The sequence below is a fragment of the Aotus nancymaae genome, unplaced genomic scaffold (assembly GCF_030222135.1).
Source record: "Aotus nancymaae isolate 86718 unplaced genomic scaffold, 86718_ANA_hifiasm-v0.15.2.pri h1tg000053l, whole genome shotgun sequence".
Taxonomy (NCBI): domain Eukaryota; kingdom Metazoa; phylum Chordata; class Mammalia; order Primates; family Aotidae; genus Aotus; species Aotus nancymaae.
Genome location: NW_026988467.1, coordinates 7,732,651 through 7,752,006, shown reverse-complemented (window position 1 = coordinate 7,752,006; position 19,356 = coordinate 7,732,651). Strand labels below are relative to the sequence as shown.

General features: G+C 42.8%; 1 protein-coding gene across 3 annotated transcripts in view; it reads right to left on the bottom strand.

The window, feature by feature from the left end:
- Positions 1–19,356, bottom strand: part of PEX14 (peroxisomal biogenesis factor 14) — a 148,224-nt gene that overhangs the window by 74,567 nt on the left and 54,301 nt on the right. For 2 of the 3 annotated variants that reach the window (XM_012473609.1, XM_012473611.3), the window contains exon 3: positions 16,430–16,514. In XM_012473609.1, coding sequence (XP_012329032.1) covers positions 16,430–16,514 — 85 coding nt within the window. Of the gene's footprint in view, positions 1–16,429; positions 16,515–16,664; positions 16,835–19,356 lie in introns of those variants that run through there. The other variant, XM_012473610.2, reaches the window with a different exon arrangement.

Sequence of the window (19,356 nt, the reverse complement as noted above, 5' to 3'; positions counted from 1 at the left end):
TAGCTCTCTCCCCTACCACAAAACTGTTCACTCTCTCCTCTGGGCCTCCACTCAGATACCTATTATAGCACCTATAACATTTTATCACCCACACCACATCTGTTTATATATCATGGAACCTCACTAAACTACAAATATTAAATCTTCTCTTTTTTTTGAGACAGAGTCTCCCTCTGTTGTCAGGCTAGAGTGCAGTGGTGCGTGCAGTGGCATGATCTCAGCTCACTGCAACCTCCATCACCTGGGTTCAAGCAATCCCCCTGCCTCAGCCTCTCGAGTAGCTGGGACTACAGGCGCGCAACACCATGATCGGCTAATTTTTTGTATTTTAGTAGAGACAGGGTTTCACCATGTTGGCCAGGATGGTCTCGATCATCTGACCTCATGATCTGCCTGCCTCAGCTTCTCAAAGTGGTGGGATTACAGATGTGAGCCACTGCACCCAGCCTTCTTTTTGTATTTTTAATGTTTAGCACAAATGTTGGCGCATAGAGGAAATGGATATTTAATAATTAGTAAATGGATGAATAGATTATTCTTCCAGTGAATCATACTGCCTCTTTGTGCTAAACTGGGAACCAACAATTTATACAAACATAAATATAGATATATAGATAACAGACATGAACAAACTCAGAGCAAATGAATCCTAAAAAGCAGATCTTTTCAATGTTTACATTTCATCTAAGTATGCAATATAACTTTCTTTTTTGTTTTTGTTTTGTTTTGTTTTGTTTTTGAGATAGAGTCTCACTCTGTCGCCCAGGCTGGAGTGCACTGGAATGATCTCAGCTCACTGCAACCTCCACCTCCCAGGTTCAAGCAATTCTCCTGCCTCAGCCTCCTGAGTAGCTGGGATTGACTACAGGTGCCTGCCACCACGTCCGGCTAATTTTCGTATTTTTAGTAGAGGTGGGGTTTCACCATGTTGGCCAAGCTGGTCTCGAACTCCACACCTGCCTCAGCCTCCCTAAGTGCTAGGATTACAGGCATAAGCCACTATGCCGGCCATAACTTTCTGATTGTATTTTTGTTAGGCTCACATTAAAATTAATTTGTATTCCTGATACCACATTTGTTGGAAAGGGAGTAGAGCTGGAGAAAATTAAAGAAAAACTGGTTTAAGATAAAACTTATACAATGAATCATTCACAAGTGAATAGCAAGAGCGAACTACACACATATATGCTTGGTTCACCATGAAATCCTTTTAAACGAATACTACCATTTCCCCAAAACAAACAGAGTAATTATGGTAAGACCTTGTTAGTGTTCAGGCAGTGTGCGTGAGATACATTTACTGCCCTCGAGCCACCTCTAAAGAATCTCCAAGCCGAATCCGTGCTGCTGGGATAAAGCTGCCTAATGCAGCAGCCTCGGGTGCTCTGTGTAATGACACCTGCGCTAATGGAGATGAGCTCCGCTTCATGGAAGTTCGACTCCTGAGAATGGATCTTAAAGGTGAGGCACGGCAGCACAGGAGAAAGTCGATTTAATTTGTTTAACATCATAAAAAGGGACATTTCCACATGGACAGCAAGGACATGAATATCATGTGTGTATGGCAGAATTATAAACGCATTTTTGGCGAAATTCAATAAAGCTGATTCCACTGCATAAGGTCAGCAATTTACTATAAAAAATGATATGATTGCAATTTTTAATATAACCCATGTATTTGCTGCAAGATGCTCTAGAAGATTGTGTAATGTAACCATTCGACCTCTCCACACGAGCAGAGATCACCCTATTTACCCTTTATTGTCCTGATAAAAGCATCCATACAAAACAACAAAGTCAACAGCATTTACTTAAGAGCCACGCTTGAGTCCAAGACTTCCTATTTTCACACGCAAGAATGGATTAAAGCTCTGCATTAAAGCCCTCATGGAAGGCAGCAAGAAAAACTCCAAATTAAATCCACTTCCTATGTAGCATAATAATTACTGAAATGTATATGAAAAGGTATAGATGAAATAAGTCACCTCTGTGGTCATTCTAGACTTCATTTCTATAATGCGATTCTTCAAGGGGAGAGCCCAGGTCCACAGGCGCAGGCTACACCTGAAATTCAACTCAGTGATGACAGAGACCTGCTCCTCAAATTGGGTGGGCTTCCATATGTCTCATAAGCCCATGTTTATACTTTTTGAGGAAATGACTTAGGTTACTTTTAGAGGAAATGAAAATTAAATGGGCAAATGTATGTGTGAATGCTTTTGAGCTGTAAAGCGAAATACACATGCCAGTGGCTATTATATAGTCTGTACCATATTATCTCAGGCTTGCCTGTAAATTAAAACATCTGTATTACTAGTAGCTTCTACAGCCTCATCACCAAGTTCTCTAAGGGTGTGGACCATTTATGTCCCCAGTGCACTTACTATAGCACCTGGCAGACAGCAGATTAGGAGTGCTTGGTGAACAGAGCTGAACTTGGTCATAGCTGACATGAACAATTCTAGCCTAGGAGAATAGAACTTTTATTTTCCATCACATCACCAGATGGAAGCTCTAAAACGTCACTCTCATTTTCACTCACTACTGCAGGAGTTCCTAGATCAGATCAAGCTCCTTTCCTGCCTTGGAGTCTTTGAGCTTGTTGTCCTTTCTACCCCGGCACTCTCATTCTTCACAGAACCACTTCTCATTCTTCTGGTCTCAGCAACCTTCCCAGAGCAAACCTACCGCACCCTCTCCGTTATACTCTCTCATAGCACCTTGCTTATCTGTAAGTATTCTGCTTGTTTGTTCATATTTCTGGGGAGTCGGTCTCCACCCCAGACCTCTGTTTATGTAAATGGTAACATTACATCCTCACTCCCAGGACCAGCACCATGCCTTGTAAGATGTGTGAACTCAATAAACACTTGTTGGATGGAAAGACGGATGGATGGATGGATGATGATGAATGAATAGTAAATATCTTTTCAAATAAGGTACTAAGATCTTCTAAAGAACAGTGCTATTTTCAATTATTTCTGTTATTTTCTGTTATTTCTACCTGTTACAGGTTGAGCATCCCTGATTCAAAAATCTGATATCCAAAATGATCCAAAATTTGCAACTTTTTGAGTGCTGACATGACATTCAAAGGAAATGCTCATTGGAGGATTTCGGATTAGGGATGTTCAAACAATACGATATTCTGCAAATATTCCAAAATCTGAAAAAATCCAAAGTTTGAAACATCTCTGGTCCCAATCATTTTGGATCAGAGATACTAAACCTTTATTTCTATTTTAGCACTGTCTCCTCTTTTCAGGACTGCTTAAAGGAGAGCCTTCGATTTGGGGAAAAAAAAAAGTAAGTATATATCAGAAATAGACTCAAGGAGGACATCATGGAGCTCCATATTTATTCTCTTTCAATTGCATTCTGTGCAAATTATCTTCACGTGAAAGTTACACCGATTTTTCTAACTGCCTCTTCTTCAAATTCAACCTGTGTTCTTTCAGCCAAGACCCCAAATTTTGCAATTAGAATAATTTAATTCACAATTCCGAATGTGACTCACAAAGCTGGGGAAAGTATGCCTTTGTTCTTTAGCTTCGTAGGTTTACCACTGTCAGTGCTAAAATATTTTTCTTACAGCTTAAAGCCAAAAACAGACTGGAAAAGAGTCCCATTCCTATGCACTTTCAATTTCATTGAAAAGATGACATTTATGTGGTTGTGATATTTAATTTATCATAGAGGGTCATGATTTTTTCCCTGAAATACCATGTATAGTAAACTTCCAACTTCGTGAATGAAAGCCTCTGCAATCATTTAACAATCTGAAAATCCACACAAAATTTAAGACCACCATATTACTAAAGACAATCTACTCAACAATCTAATTACAGAAAGATTACTTTAAAGGGCTTTAAAACTAAAAAGAATAATTAACAGTAAGAGATTAGAGTATGCCCAAGTCTTCTGTCTGATGAGAGGGGAGCAGTCTGAGGAGATCAGCTCCATCAGGATGTTTAAGAAACTAAATAAGTCTGTTTGAAGTTGGAAGGGAAACGTTTGCTAGAGTTGTTCAATTCTCAGCACAATTTCAGTATAAGCTTGCTTGCCCCATCACTCTGTTTACTGAGGACCGTTAGTGAGTTACCTTTACTTAGTTCAAATGGAAAGAAGATCAAGCTGTGGACACTGACCAACCTCACAAGCCTATCTATAGTGAAAAATAAATTTAAAACAGAAGCACATTATCTTATACAAAGATAAGAATACTTCCTATTCATACAATTACTAATTCATACACCACTCCCAACAGATAAACTTATTTTTAAAAGACATCAGCTCAAAAATGTTGAATATAACAATGGATTGGTAAATTAATGAATACTATCCAACGTTATTTTTAAATCTTTCTAATTACAGTCCAATCAACATAAAATGTTTTTCAGTAGAGACTGCCTTATGTTATACCTTATGTTAAGTTTCAAAAATCCCTGCTTCTAACATTTTCCAACAGTTCCAATAAACCCGCATATCATGCAGTCCCTTCGGTGAAAACTCTCTTGTCTACCCTTAGCAGATAAATCTCATTAAAAGAACTTCCATCCCTAAGTGAGGCCAGATAAGAGTAACAAGTTTTCTTTTCTTTTTCTTTTTGAGATAGAGTGTCACTCTGCGGCCCAGGCTGGAGTGCAGTGGCATGATCTCGGCTCACCGCAACCTCCGCCTCCGGGGTTCAAGCAATTCTCCTGCCTCAGCCTCCCAAGTAGCTGGAACTATAAGCTGGAACTTGTATTTTTAGTAGAGACAGGGTTTCACCATGTTGACCAGAGAGGTCACAAACTCCTGGCCTCAGGTGATCTGCCCGCCTTGGCCTCCCACAGTGCCAGGATTACAGGTGTGAGCCAACACGCCCGGCCGACAAGTTTTCTTAAAATCATCTCAGAAAGCCAGTGATGATACAGAATACATCAATATTTATCTCATGGACAAACTGTAAATACATAACTACAGTTGTTAACAAAAGCCCAAGTCTTCTAAAAAAATAATAATAATAGACTAGAAAAGTATAAAAGTATCCTTCCGTCACATATACACAGTAATCTCCCTTTATCTGTGGTTTTACTTTTTGTAGTCTCAGTTACCTGAAAATAAAATAATTTGGGAGAAGGGGTGAACCCAGTCACATAACTATTATGACAGCATATTGTTTTAACTGTTTAATTTTATTATTAGATACCACTGTCAATCTCTTAGTGTACCTAATGTATAAATTTATGCACACATAGGAAAAAGCATAGTACATACAGAGTCTTGCTCTGTCACCCAGGCTGGAGTACAGTGGTGCAATCTCGGCTCACTGCAACCTCCACCTCCTGGGTTCAGGTAATTCTCCTGCCTCAACCTCCTGAGTATCTGGGATTACAGGCGTGCCCCACCATGCTTGGCTAATTTTCTACTTTTAGTAGAGGCGAAGTTTTGCCATGTTGGCCAGATTGGTCTCAAACTCCTGATCTCAAGTCATCCACCCGCCTGGGCCTCCCAAAGTGCTGGGATTACAGGCGTAAGCCACTGCTCAGGCCTAACTGCCTGTATTAAATCCCTCTCTGCTCAAAATTCCCCCAAGAGGTTCCTGATGCATGAATTCTTATGATACAAATAAGTATTTTTTTTAACGTAACATTATAGTAAACTAACTATAGCCTATTTAGATTATATCTTCTAAGAGAACATATACTGTTGATCATTGTCATCAATTAAGCCCTTATTTCAGTGCCAGGCACTCCGCTAAGCACTTTTCAAATCATTTTCATTTAATTCTTCCCCCACTTTTTTTTTTTGAGATGGTGTCTTGTTCTGTCACCCAGGCTACAGTGCAGTGGCACAATCATAACTCCCTGTAAGCTCAAACTCTGGGGCTCAAGCGATCCTTCTGCCTCAGCCTCTCAAATAGCTGGGACCAATGGCATGCACCACCACACCCAGCTAATTTTTATTTATTTATTTATTTATTTTTTGAGACAGAGTCTTGCTCTGTCACCTAGGCTGGAGTGCAGTGGTGCAATCTTGGCTCACTGCAACCTCCCCCTCCCAGACTCAAGCAATTCTCCTGCCTCAACCTCCCGAGTAGCTGGGACTACAGGCATGCACCACCATGCCCAGCTAATTTTTGTATCTTTAGTAAAGACAGAGTTTCACCATGTTAGTCAGGATGGTCTCGATCTCTTGATCTTGTTATCCGCCCACCTCGGCCTCCCAAAGTGCTGGAATTACAAGTGTGCACCACTGCGCCTGGCCAATTTTTAAATTTTTTGTAGAGACAGGATCTCACTGTGTTGTCCAGGCTGGTCTCGATCCTTCCATCTAAAGCTATCCTTCCTTCCATCTCAGTCTCCCAAAGTATTGGGATTACAGGCTTGAGCTACTGTACTCAGCCAATTTTCATTTAATTCTTACAAGAATCTTTTGCAGTAAATATTATCATTAATCCCATTTTACAGAAAAAGAAACCAAAGTACCATGAAGTTAAGTATTTTATGCAGGACCACACAGCTAAAAAGTGGTGACACTGGGATTCTAACCCAGCTAGTTTGTGCACTGTTGTCTCCAAAGCTGAAGTAGTCCAAACATGACCTACTGTTTAGTCACTCTGAAAAATATTTCCAAAGCCAAGTGGCTTCGTTACTAGACAATCTGTCACCATCATCTTCCTGTTCTCCAGGCTCAAAATGCTGATACACTCATACGTGACTGGTGAGAATATAAAATGGTCCACTTTCAGAAACAGTTGAGAAGTTTCTTAAAATGTTAAACACACACCTACCATATGAACCAGATATCCCATCCTTATGTGTGTACCCAAGAGAAAAGGAATTATACGTCCTTACAAAGATCTATACATAAATATTTACAGCAGCTTTATTTTTAATATCCAAAATCTGAAAACAACCCAAATGTCCATCAATAGGTAGTATAGCCATATAATGGAATATATTCAGCAATAAAAAGGAACAAACCACTGATATATACAACAACATGGCTAAATTTCAAAATAATTATGCTGAGTAGAAAAGCCAGACCAAAAAAGAGTACATACTGTACAATTCCATTTATATACGTTTCTAGAAAATGCAAACTAGGGCGAGGTGCAATGGTTCGCACCTGTAATCTCAGCACTTTGGGAGGATGAGGTGGGCAGATTGCTTCAGCCCAGGAGATCAAGACCAGCCTGGGCAACATAATGAAACCCTGTCTCTATAAAATCCAAAAAAATTAGCCAGGTTTGGTGGTGTGTGCCTATAGTTCCAGCTACCCAGGAGGCTGAGGTGGGAGGATCACTTGAGCCCGAGGAGGTCAAGGCTGCAGTGAGCCATTATCAGGCCACTGCACTCCAGCCCAGGTGACAGAGTAAGACCCTGTCTCGGAAAAAGAAAAAGGGGGGAAAAAAAAAAAGGCTAATCTATACTAAATACTGATAGCAGACCAGTGCGTACTTGCAAACCAGGGTACGGGGTGGGGAGGGACCACAAGGAGAAGGGATTACCAAGGGGCAAGAGGAAAGTTTTGGGGATGCTGGGCATGTCCATTATCTTAACTATGATAATAGTTTCCCAATTATACATATGTCAAAACTTTTTAAAACCACACATTAAATACGTGTAGTTTACTGTATGTCAATTATACCTCAATAAAGCTGCTTACAAAAAAAACACAACACTGAGAGTGGTCTTCAGTCCATCCCTTTGCCACACACACCCAATCCTCAGCATGGCTTACTCTTTCTTCCGTAACGTCTGTGGTTCTGTCCTTCCTCTCTAGAAAGCACGTGGTATAGTTCAAAGAACCCTGGTCAGAAGGCATAGATTCTAGTTCTATTTCTGCCATTTATTAGCTCAACTTAGCCCCTCTAAACCTCAATTTCTTCATCTATGTAAAATGGGAGAAAAGAGCTACTCTGAGATTCATTAAATAACGTATTCATTCATTTAACAAATATTCATTAACCTGCTCACTACATACTAGGATCATAGTGAAAAAATCAACTATGTGAGAATGTTTTGTAAACTGTAGAATTGTCTAAATAAATATGCCGTCATTTCTATTTCCATTTCTACTGCCAATAACCGCGCCCAGATCCCCCACACCTGAAGACAGACTCACCAGGACCATCTTTGTGGCTGGTCTTATTATTGCCAGGCCAAGTCAGTTTCAATACAGAGTGGAGAGTAAACTTCCTCAAATAGAGTTTCTCAGTGTTCCATGGGCCAAGTGCCTGTCTGACCCATGTCTGTAATTCCAATGCTTTGGGAAGGCAAGGCAGGAGGATGACTTGAGACCAAGATTTTGAGACCAGCCTGGGCAACATAGTGAGATCCTAGCTCTACAAAACAACTCAAGAAAAAATTAACCAGGTGTAGTGGCACGTGCCTGTAGTCCCAGCTACTCAGGAGGCTAAGGCAGAAGGATCACTTGAGCCCAGAAGTTCGAGGCTTCAGTGGGCTATGATCATGCCACTGCATTCCGGCCTAGACAATACCGTTATTTATATATACAATATTGGGTCCTAACCCCAGCTCTTCCCTCACTGCCTGTCTCACCAGCCTCAATTCTCTTCCCTTCTTTCTCCTTCTTACGGACCAATCCAGCTACTGGCACATGCATCTCTGCCTGAGCCTCCCCTCACTAACAAAGCCCTTCCCTGCTCTTCTCTCTCTATGCCCACTGCCTCCTTCAATAGGTCAAAACTGAGCAGGCCAGAAATGGTGGCTTAGGCCTGTAATCCCAGCACTTTGGGAGGCCAAGGAGGGTGGATCACAAGGTCAGGTGTTCAAGACCACTCTGGCCAAAGTGGTGAAAGCCTTTCTCTACTAAAAATACAAAAAATTAGCTGGGCGAGGTGGCCGATGCCTGTAGTCCCAGCTACTGGGAGGCTGAGGCAGGAGAATTGCTTGAACCCAGGAGGCGGAGGTTGTAGTGAGGCGAGATCTACGCTACTGCACTCGAGCCTGGGTGACAGAGCGAGACTCCATCTCAACAACAAAAAAAAAGAACTGCATATAAACACCACACTCTAGTTGGTAAAGACATATTGATTGGCAATTCTAAAACTACAGGTATGCTAGGGTTGAACAAATACATAAACCGTAGACCAAAATAAATACATAAATAAAATCCTGGGCTCCTTTTGAAAATTTTCCTGGTGTCTTCTAATTCCAGTCAGCCCTTCATTTAGTCCTTTATTCATTCATTAGACTCTGACTGAGGGCTGACTGGGCTGGGTGCTAAAGACACTAGGAGGAAGGGAGCAAGATCATTCTTGAGTAGCTCACAGTCCTCCAGTGAGCTTTACACACCTGCCTCTCCCTGTCCAATTCTACTGACTTCTAACTGAGATACCGCTCTATTCCATAGCTGCATATGGGTACCACTGATAAGCATTCAGCTTCTATTCCCACCTCCTTAATGAGCCACTTGTACTATAAAAGACAAGTACTTCACCGTTCTTTCATGAAGTACCTAATGTAATAATACTCTGTACACAACCGGTACTGAATAAAGGCTGACCACCCAACCAACAGCTTAGGACACATAAAACATCCAAGAACAATGAAAGAAAACTAGAACACATATTTCCTTTAAAAGCTGATCCCAATCTTCAAGTTTCTGAAGCTTTGCATTTATCTGAATGTTTAACCTTGGATCAGAAATTAAATTTATAAGTCCATATCCCTTCAAAAAATGGAGAAAAATTATGCTTTTAGAAAGCGAGAATTTTACACAAATTAGTCAGGCATGGTGGCGGGTGTCTATAGTCCCAATGACTCGGGAGGCTGAGGCAGAAGAATTGCTTGAACTTGGGAAACAGAGCCCGCAGTGAGCCAAGATTGGGCCACTGCACTCCAGCCTGAGCAACAGAGCAAGACTCCGTCTCAAAACAGAAAAAGCAAGCAAGAATTTTTCACATAACCAGAATGTCCATCCCTGCAAAACCCAAATCTGTGCTAAGTGTTAACAGCAATTTGTTACACTCTTTTTCCTCTTCCTTCCTTCTACCTATAGTCATGTTTATCTTTAAAAAGTTTTATCTCCTTTACTACGAAACATAATCCCATGAAATTTAAGCAAGAAAAATATCCCCTTGCCTGCTCCCCATATGCAAAAATGCTCTGACTTTAACATGGTGCCAAAGCAACACACATTCAACAACGTATACGACAAGAATATTCACTGGGGCATTGCTTGAAACAGCAGAAGACAGGAATCAGCCTAAATGTTCATAAATTTGGGACTAGTTTTTAAAAGGATAACACTTGCATATAATGGAATACTATGCAGCCACTGAAAAGAACGAAGCAAGTCCGCACGTATCAATGTGGAATGACTGCCAAGATAACAAGCGGACAACTGAAGTGTAAAACATGCTACCACTGCGTTTAAAAAGCATTCGTGTTTCTGTGGAGGAGTAATAAATATTAACATGCTTTCATGTGGATAGATTCTCTCTGGAATGACACATAAGAAACTGCAACACTCTCTGCGAAAGAGAATGGGTGGGGAACAGGGATGAGATGAGAAGACTTATTTTTTTTACTGTATATCCTTCTCTACTGTTTGAATTTTTAAGACTGTATATACCTTACCTTTTCAAAAAGTAAAATAAGTAAAAATTTTTTTAGTAATACATGCCAATGTCGTTTTGTCAGTTTGCTTTTCTTTGCAGTACTGTTGCAGGCACACAAGTTTAAGAAAAGAATCAGTCTTCAGTTGCAGGGAAAGCATCAAAGCAACTGGATAAATCCAAAAGTGCTCCCTCCCCATAAACTCCTCTGCACTATTTCCCCATCGTAGGGCGAAGTGCGGGAAAGCCCTGGGCTCAGCCTTCGTGGGGCAGCAAACGCTGTCAGTTTCCACTCCGAAGAGGGAAGCCAGCGCATCTCCACTTCTACGACATTCAGCTGGCCTAGCTGCCGTAGGTCTCATCCTGGATGCCGAGAAAAATCTGTGGAGTTCAAGACAAGTTTGGATAACAAGGGGAGCAGGAAAATTGATAGGGGGGACCAGTCGGTGTGATGAATAGGCTGGGCCAAAACAGCAGGTGACGAATATGCAGGTGCAAGACTGGCAGGGAAGGAAGACGGTCCGTTCACAACAGATGGATGGAGATGCTCAATCATCCTCAGGAACAAGCGCGGCTGCCACACAGCCCTGCCTGCTCCGCACGAGCAGCTCCGCACTCACTTGCAGGGCACGGCCCCGCCCCCAGAGGCTCTGCACTGGACCCACACCAGGGCAGGGCTACAGGAGAAAGAGCAGGAAGTGGGTTCCGAAGATGCCAGGCTGATGCAGGCAGGCCTCTCCGGGACTCGCTGCCAGAGGACTCTTCTCACTTTGCCTTCTTCCTTCAGGTTCCAAAAGCAAACCTGTTTTGTCTCCCTTGTTAGCTCTCACTCCCGAGAAAGGCTTTTACCGCTAGGGTGACCTATTTGTCCAGGACCACGGGGCTGTTCACAACATGGGCACTTCAGGGTTGAACCCAGGGCGATCCTGAGCAAACCAGAATCACTGGCTGTCACCCTACATTCTGCCCCCAGTCTTCTCTTGTTTTTCTTCCTCTTCAGTCAGTGAGAGAACCCAGATCAGCCTACTGGGTTCACACTCATGACTGAGTAGAACTCCTGCAGGGCATTTGTTCCCTCTAGTCATCCACAACGAACAGAGACGTAAGGAACAATAAGACAATCATTCAACTCCTATCTTTTCTCAGAATGGGGACTCCTTTAAAAATGTCCAGGATATACCGGCTTCAATGACTCCAACAAATATAGGAATGAATCTAAACCTTGATGCCACATTCCATGTCTCGTTAACAAAAAATCAGAAGGGCCAGACAGTCCCTCACAGAGCCAATTCTATTCCTTCCAGCTCAGCTGCAGGAGTTTCTGAGGATGAGGAAATGGGCCACACGCAAGCAAGGGGTGGGAGCTGGCAAGATCTCTGTGCCCTCCCCCCAAGCTATCTGCTGGACCCAAGCTCTAGGAAGAAAAGCTTTGTGAAAAGACTTCTGGCTTCACTAAGACACATTAAAGAATTAATTATAAAGTAAAGCTGAAGGAGAAAATTAATTTTAGAAACACAAGAGGTTACAATTTTTTTTTTCCTGGAGATGGGGGAGGAAACAGTTATTTTCGTTTTCATCCTGGGGGCACAAGCTGGGAGCTGTCCAGTCGATAACCTGGCCATCAGAACAAGGTTTGTAATTAAAAGGTCAGTGACCTGGAAAGCCAGGGCCCCACTCCCAGAGCTTCTCAGTAATGACGGAGCTATTAAATTAAGACTGTTATGAAATCAATGCTAAAAAAGCTTTCATGGTAACGAGATTCCATTCAAGGACATGCAAACTACCTCATGAAATGGACGTAAATGATAAAAAAAAAGAAAAGTAATAAAAGAGAGTTAAATTGAAATCTGTGTAAGAATTTACTCCCCGTTGAAATACTCTACAGAGAAGCCCTTCACCTCTAGCCCACTACCAAGGTTGGGACCGTCAGGTTTCTTCAAGTTCATTTCCAGCAAGAAGGCGGTTTTGCTACCGGGGTTTCTGCTTCCAGGAACAGTAGAAGGATAAGATCTAGTTTCACCTTTTAGAATGAGAAAGTATGGTGGTGTGTTTTATTTGTTTAGTTTTCCCACCCCAACCAGGACCATTTATTGCATGAGGGAGGAAAAAGCCCTTTAGACACTTGAGAAGGACACAGTGTGAGTGTGAGCCAACACCACCCAGGCCCCACCATGCAGGGTTACACAGAAAAATATAGGATGTTTGTCTTTCTTAGAAGCTTGCTTTGCAACAGATACATTAGAGTAAGTTAACAGACAACTCTATACCCCTCCCCCACCTCGCCCCCCTCACAAACAAGCATCACTATTACCCACCTCATCCTCAGCCTGCCAAACATGTTTGGAAGCAGATTGCATCCAACATTTTGTGGTTGGATAGGGTGTCAAATCAACATAAGCCTATTGACGACAATTTCCAAGCCTCTAACTTTCTGGACTGATTGTATTGCTGTTTCTACGTTACTCTAACCTCCTGGATTGCAGCCTGCTTAAAGCCCCAGATATGATGCCTGCCTGGCAAGAATTGCTTCTATATATAGACTGGTTCTATGAGGGCTTAAACCCCACACACAGCCCAATTATCTTCATGTGTGGCTGATTCTGCAGTTGATGTGTCATCTGCACAATCAAGTGGTTGGAAGGAAAACAAAAACATTTATTCTAATACTCCAAAGGTGAGCAGGTGCTTTTCTCTTTCATCCAAAATATTCCTGATAAAAGGAAGAAATGCTGTAAATTACACAAAATGGCAGTACAAACTTCAAAGAAAATGATACATGATTCTAATAACTTCATGTTTCTCATTAATGGCCCCATGTTCAGACTTTAAAGCATCTGAAAGAGATCTCAAAACAAAACAAATAAACAAAAAAAAACAAACAGGAAAGACCTTTGCAAACCAATGCTCTTCCATCCCTATCCCACCCATTCCCCACTCGCCCTCACCGAGCGCCCCCACCAGAAGTCAGAGAGCACAACACTTAACCCAGTGGTAACACAGACAGGATGCAGCCCTGCTCCAGGCTGCGGTTTCACAATGAAACAAACTCAGCTGATGCACCTAAAGTAACCCTCATTTTCCACTGAACTGACATGCACTACAGGGACCTCAGTTTCTATATTAAATATTAAATAATATTAAAAGAAAAACAAAATTGGATTTGCCTTTTCAGAAAAGAGATGTTTATTAAAAAAAAGAAAGTCAAGATTATAATTCAAGTCAGTGCTCCACTGCAATTCCCTGAAGTGACATTGCTAGGAAAAGCCAAGACTCCAGGAGCTGAGAGCCCTCCCAGAGCCAGTGCTCCAAGCCCAGCACTGCAAGGCTCCTGCAGGGAGGACAAGAGCACTGGTGCCAGAACCCAGGTCCCTCCCACTTCCAATGGCCAACGAGCCAACTTGCCTTCCTTCCACAACTGCTGTTGGGACCGGGCAGATGCTCACCCTCATCCCCATCAGAGATGGTGCCAGGCCTACCTGACCCTGGAACAGCCTGAAATTTTAAAAGTGAAGTTTAAATCTGCAAAGGGGCTTTTCTTCCCCAGACGCCAATCAAACCTTGGAATTCTCTGCCCAGGAAAGGTCCTGCCAGAACCTCCCCCTTGGGATTCAACTCGGAAATGGATAATTACTGACTGAAGCAGCATTTTAGAGGATAATGGAGATGGGTGATTAACCTCAGAGATTCTGGGTTTAAGTACGGGGTAAACTCCTGTGGTTCTCTTTAGAGGACGAAGGGCAAGAATAGCCTCTCAAGATGCCAAATGCCTAAAATTCTAAAAACTCTAACCCAAATTAGGGGTCATGAAGGAATTATGTCCACTGTACCAACAGTCATCTTCAGGTCCCTGCTCACGTGCCGCCCTCTCAGAGACACTCTGACATTCATGTTGCTTAAGATCGCAGTCCAGTTCACACCAACCCTGGCATTCCTCACCCCAGCTCCCTGCTTCGTTCATTATTCTCTATGGCACTTGCCATCTGACAACCTACCGATTTCATTTTCCCATTTGCTAATTGTCTGCCTTCCCTCCACTAGAATTTAAGCTCTGCGAAGGCAGGGATTTTGTCTCTTCAGTTCTCTGCTAAGTCCCCGATGAGGGTGGGGGAACAGGGCACAGGGTGTACAATGGTTCTTGGATGAATTAATCAGTTGGATTTTTTTCCTAAAGGAGCAACAAATATTAATTGCAAAAAACAGTTTTCTCTCTACAGTAATTATTAGCCAAGTAACTCAAAAGAAGTATTATTTGGTCCACAGTTTCTCTCTCTCTCCATTTTTTTTTTTTTTTTTTTTTTTTTTTTGCTCCCTCTCCCAGTCAGGGATTTATTAAAATTAAACAGATTAGATGGAGCTCCTGATACTAAAACTGCTCAGCAAAGCCTGCGGTGGGGAAGTGCCGAGCAAACACCAGAGACATTTGTCTCTAAATTGCTCTAAATACCTTCTGCAAATGAAATTCTAACCCAGCTGCGTTTGAGAGAAAATGAGGACTAACTGGTCATTGTCGGTGGAAGAGAAGATCAGGCAGTTATAATATTGCACAATATACTGGAGCTAAGGATCTCTCGGCAACCATAGATTTTGTCTCAGGTTACCCCGGGTAATCAGCTCAGCTTTTAGGCTCAGCTTTCCCCAGCTTCAATGCTTTGATGAGAGAGCTGAAATCCCTAAGCTTTTATGATTAATTACTCCCCATAGGTACACATATTTCAAGGAAAAACTCTTTTATGGCATGATGCTTGCGGAGTGGCAAGGCCAGCCAACACACTCCAAATTTTAATAATCTGCTAATGATGGGGGGGCCGGCACGATGCAGCCAGCCAGCAGGCGCACAGTGCTCCTCACCAACTCTGTCACAGGGACCTCATAGGGACCCAGCCTTGGGGCTGCCGCGAAGCAGCTGACTGTGGTGAAATGTTTGGGCTTATTCTGCCCAAACCCTGTGAGTGCAGCCCAGGGACATGATCATGTGAAGGGACCAATGGTTCCTGCTGCATCCCTTCAGTGGGACATCACGGAACAGAGCTAGGAAATGCCACCCACCCATTCCAGCCAAGAATGACTGAAAGCTCAAAACCCAGAATTTTGAGGCTGGCATTCCAGCTTCTTAAGGAAAAAGAGTTTTGCTTTGGGAGGAAGAAAGCTCACTTTTGCCCCTCATGGTATATAAGGACCTTTAAGTAACTTCCTAGATTTCTAGAAAATTAAATGTACAAAAAGTGAAAAGTCAGGTTTCTTTTTTGTTTTCATTTTACAAAAAAGAATAATACCCTAAATTCCAACAGAACCAGAATAGATTCTGTCTCTTCAGACAATACTGAATTTGTCAGGGTCCATTTCATCCCTGCTTATAGAAATACCATAAAACCACTAATTTAGCACTTCAATCTGTACATCAGACTGACCCCAAGCTTGCCTTTAACCTGACCTTGTTTAGTCATCTCGTTTCCCTCGTCCTTCATTTCTTTCTTCCTCATTCTCTATTGAAGCAGCTGAACTCCTAACCTAAGCTAGTCATCCTGCAGCCAGGGTCACTGACACAGAGTAGGCCAAAAAGCAGAAGTCCTCCACAGTCTCATCCAATGGGCCGATTCTGCTACTGAATGCTGCCTTTGCATGATGGACTGGACTGAGTCCTCTGTGTTTAATTACCCAAATCGTGTCATCTCGCTGCTCCATTGTCAGGAAAGAAACCTATGTGCCCCATTGGGGGTGCTTGCCTCAGCCCCACTGCCCCACGAGTGGGCAGCTCTAGGAGGTCCTGGCGGCTCAGCACCTGCCTTGCACCATGGCTTCCAGCTGCCCCAGCCCCAGTCCCTCTGCAGGCCATGCTGCACAGCCCTGGAGAACCTGTACCTTTCTTCTTAAGGAATGCTCTCCTGGTTGCAAGTGGGCTCTGGCGGACCCGGGAATTCTGAAGAAACTTCACTGCCGTGGCAATCTGGTAAGAGAGAAAACAGAGAAGTAAACTTCACTTTAATAGTCTGAATTTCAAGATTAAAAATCCTAGGAGTTTTTCCTAGCTCTACAGAGACAAGCATACTACTGTGGTCAAATTTATAACCAGTTATTTCTTAAGCTTAAAATCTACCTAAATGAAAGGCGATGTTGTTTCCCTGTCTTCACTGGCTTCCTGTATCTGAGTCTGTCAAATCTAATCCCTCTGCTGAGCTTCAGGCCTACGATGATCCTTCCTGTTCCTCCTGATCTCCATTCGAGCTGATTCCTCACATTCTCCGGCAGGTGTGGCCATGTGCACCCATGTCGCCGCCCTTGCGCCCTGTATGCTCTCTTTCTGGAAGGCCTCCCTTTCCTGCCTCCACCTGTCTAAACATTACCCCACGTGCACATGTACACACACACACACACGCTCTCTATCAGCACAGCCCTTTAATAGTCTATTCTGACTCCTCAAAGCCTTGCCTAGCAAGCCATCTCTGATCTCCCTATTCTTTTAAATTCTTCAATGCCTGTAGTGTGTACCATATAACTGAAGACAGCATTACACCGTCTTCTAATATTCAGGCTGCCTCCCCAACGACACTGCAAGCAACTGCAGGGGAAAGGCCACGCTGTCTACGGAACCTGGCAAAGTGCTGAGGGCATCCCGACTGGAAGGGATTATGTTGAAGACAACACCCACTGCCATTCACACCGGCCCCGCTTCTGCATTGGAGCTGAGTTCTGAAGAGCCTTCAAAGGGTAAAGTTTGGAGTTGCATGGCTAAAAGCTGACAGATTGACAGATTGTCTACCTGCCTCTGGTAATGAATATTATTTAATGAAATCTTCCTATCTACAAATAAGCCAGGCAGGGGATGGAAGGGGCGCTGCTGCAGGTATTAACCTTCACATCACTCAGCGCACACAAAGTGTGTGTTTACGCATGGCTCATCTACTTCCCACCCCAGACACCAGCCCTGTGGGTGGGAAACGCCTACCTGCCCCAGGTAGGAAAGGGGCTGTTTTAAATGACTGGTATTCGCCTCATCAAACCAAAGGAATAATATGGTCTCATGTTACAGATAAAGTCAACAGGCCCTGCAGTGCACTCATAAGCTGTTGAAAGAAAAAATGTCTAAGGGGCCAGATGTAAGAAAGTTTTCTAAGATCCTTCAAACTAAGGGAAGCAGTCGTACAGAGACTCGAACAGAACGTCCTATGACTGTAAGTTAAATTCAAGTTACAAATCATCTCCTTCCCATATTTACATGAATGAAATCCTGAGACCAGACAGACTTTTCGGGAACAAAAGACATGAGGATAAATCAAAGAAAAAAGCCAGGGGAAATCCTGTATTCATTTTCCCTGTCACCCCTCTGTGGGAGGCTTACCCTAGACATTCCCCCTAAAGGATGAACTCAGTATCCTGACTTCTCAGACCTGGGCATGTCACTGACAGGACATACTAGTGTCCCTTGAGAGCCAAGCCCAGCTCCACACAGGTTATAATCTGCCCTCCAACGCTGCAAACAGTACTAACCACCATCATGAACGGCAGTAATGGACCAGTTCTGGTCTAAAGAAAAATCAACGCTCGAGATTCTAGAGCCCCCTCAACAGCATACTCACTCCCTAAGCCCCTCAACCAGATCTCCTCAGACCACACCAAAATCAAGAGAAATCGAACAAACATCTACAACACTGATGCATTTTAATGAAGAGATGGAAGAAGGAAAAAAAAGCAAAGGGGATGAATAGAGGAGGGAGAGGGAGGGGAGAAGAAGACCACAGTACACAAAGAGCTGTAACAGAAGAGAGGGGAAAAAGGAAAGAGGAGAAATGGGAGACAAGGAGAAAAACAAAGGGAAGTGAGGCCCCTGCTCTGGAAAGAGAACGAACAGGTACCCGGTCACTGGCCCCCGGGGTCAGCACCAGTCTGCACAGCTCAGATGGCATGGGGATAGTTGTTCTTCACCTGGAGAAAAAAATACACCTTCACACAAGAAAATTACAGTATTCGTGTCATGCGGTAGTCTGCATGCTGTGTGTGATACGTGTACCAGGTGTCAGCGGAAATGTGGATGAACAGGTCTTAAGCAGAAGATGCTAACAGCACAGCTCCTATCATTTACCCACAGAAACAGAAACCTTTCCTTCATCCTTCCAAAATTTTCCATGACAGAGAAAGAAAACAGAATCCCACCACTGGAACACACAGGTTTCACCTTGCTTTTTTAATCTAGTCCTTGGTATATGCATTTCTGGTCAGAGAGCAAAGTTCTGATGGGTTTAATGGTGCACTCAATGCAGTGCTTGGCGCATTCCATCAATTTTTTTTTAAAAATTGCATCTCTTATTTCTTTAAATACATTAATCAGCCTAGTGTAGGCAAAACGGATCCATCGGACAATGCAATAAACATGAATTATCATCTATCCAACACGCATAATGGCTTAAAAATACATAATAGCAGGTGTAGTTTAAATGATTAGTTATTACACCTGTGGTGGGTCTGATTCAATTGGGAAAAATCATCTTTAATAGGTTAAAAGGTTTAGATCACCATGCTTTCCTTAAAGTGGCTGCAGAGAGGGAATGATGGAGTGCTCTGTCATTAGTAATTCATTTAAGAAGAACGTGGGGGATATAGCAAAGAACAGCATAAACGAGTGAATCCAATTTAAACATCAGGTAAAGTAGAAAACACCTTTTAAAAAAGCAAGATAAATGAATTTGGAAGGGAGATGAAATTGACGTATTTATTTTAACGGGAATTTGACAAAGTCCCGGCACACTTCAAACTTGCAAAAATATGAACAATTTCTTTTAAAGTTTCCATGC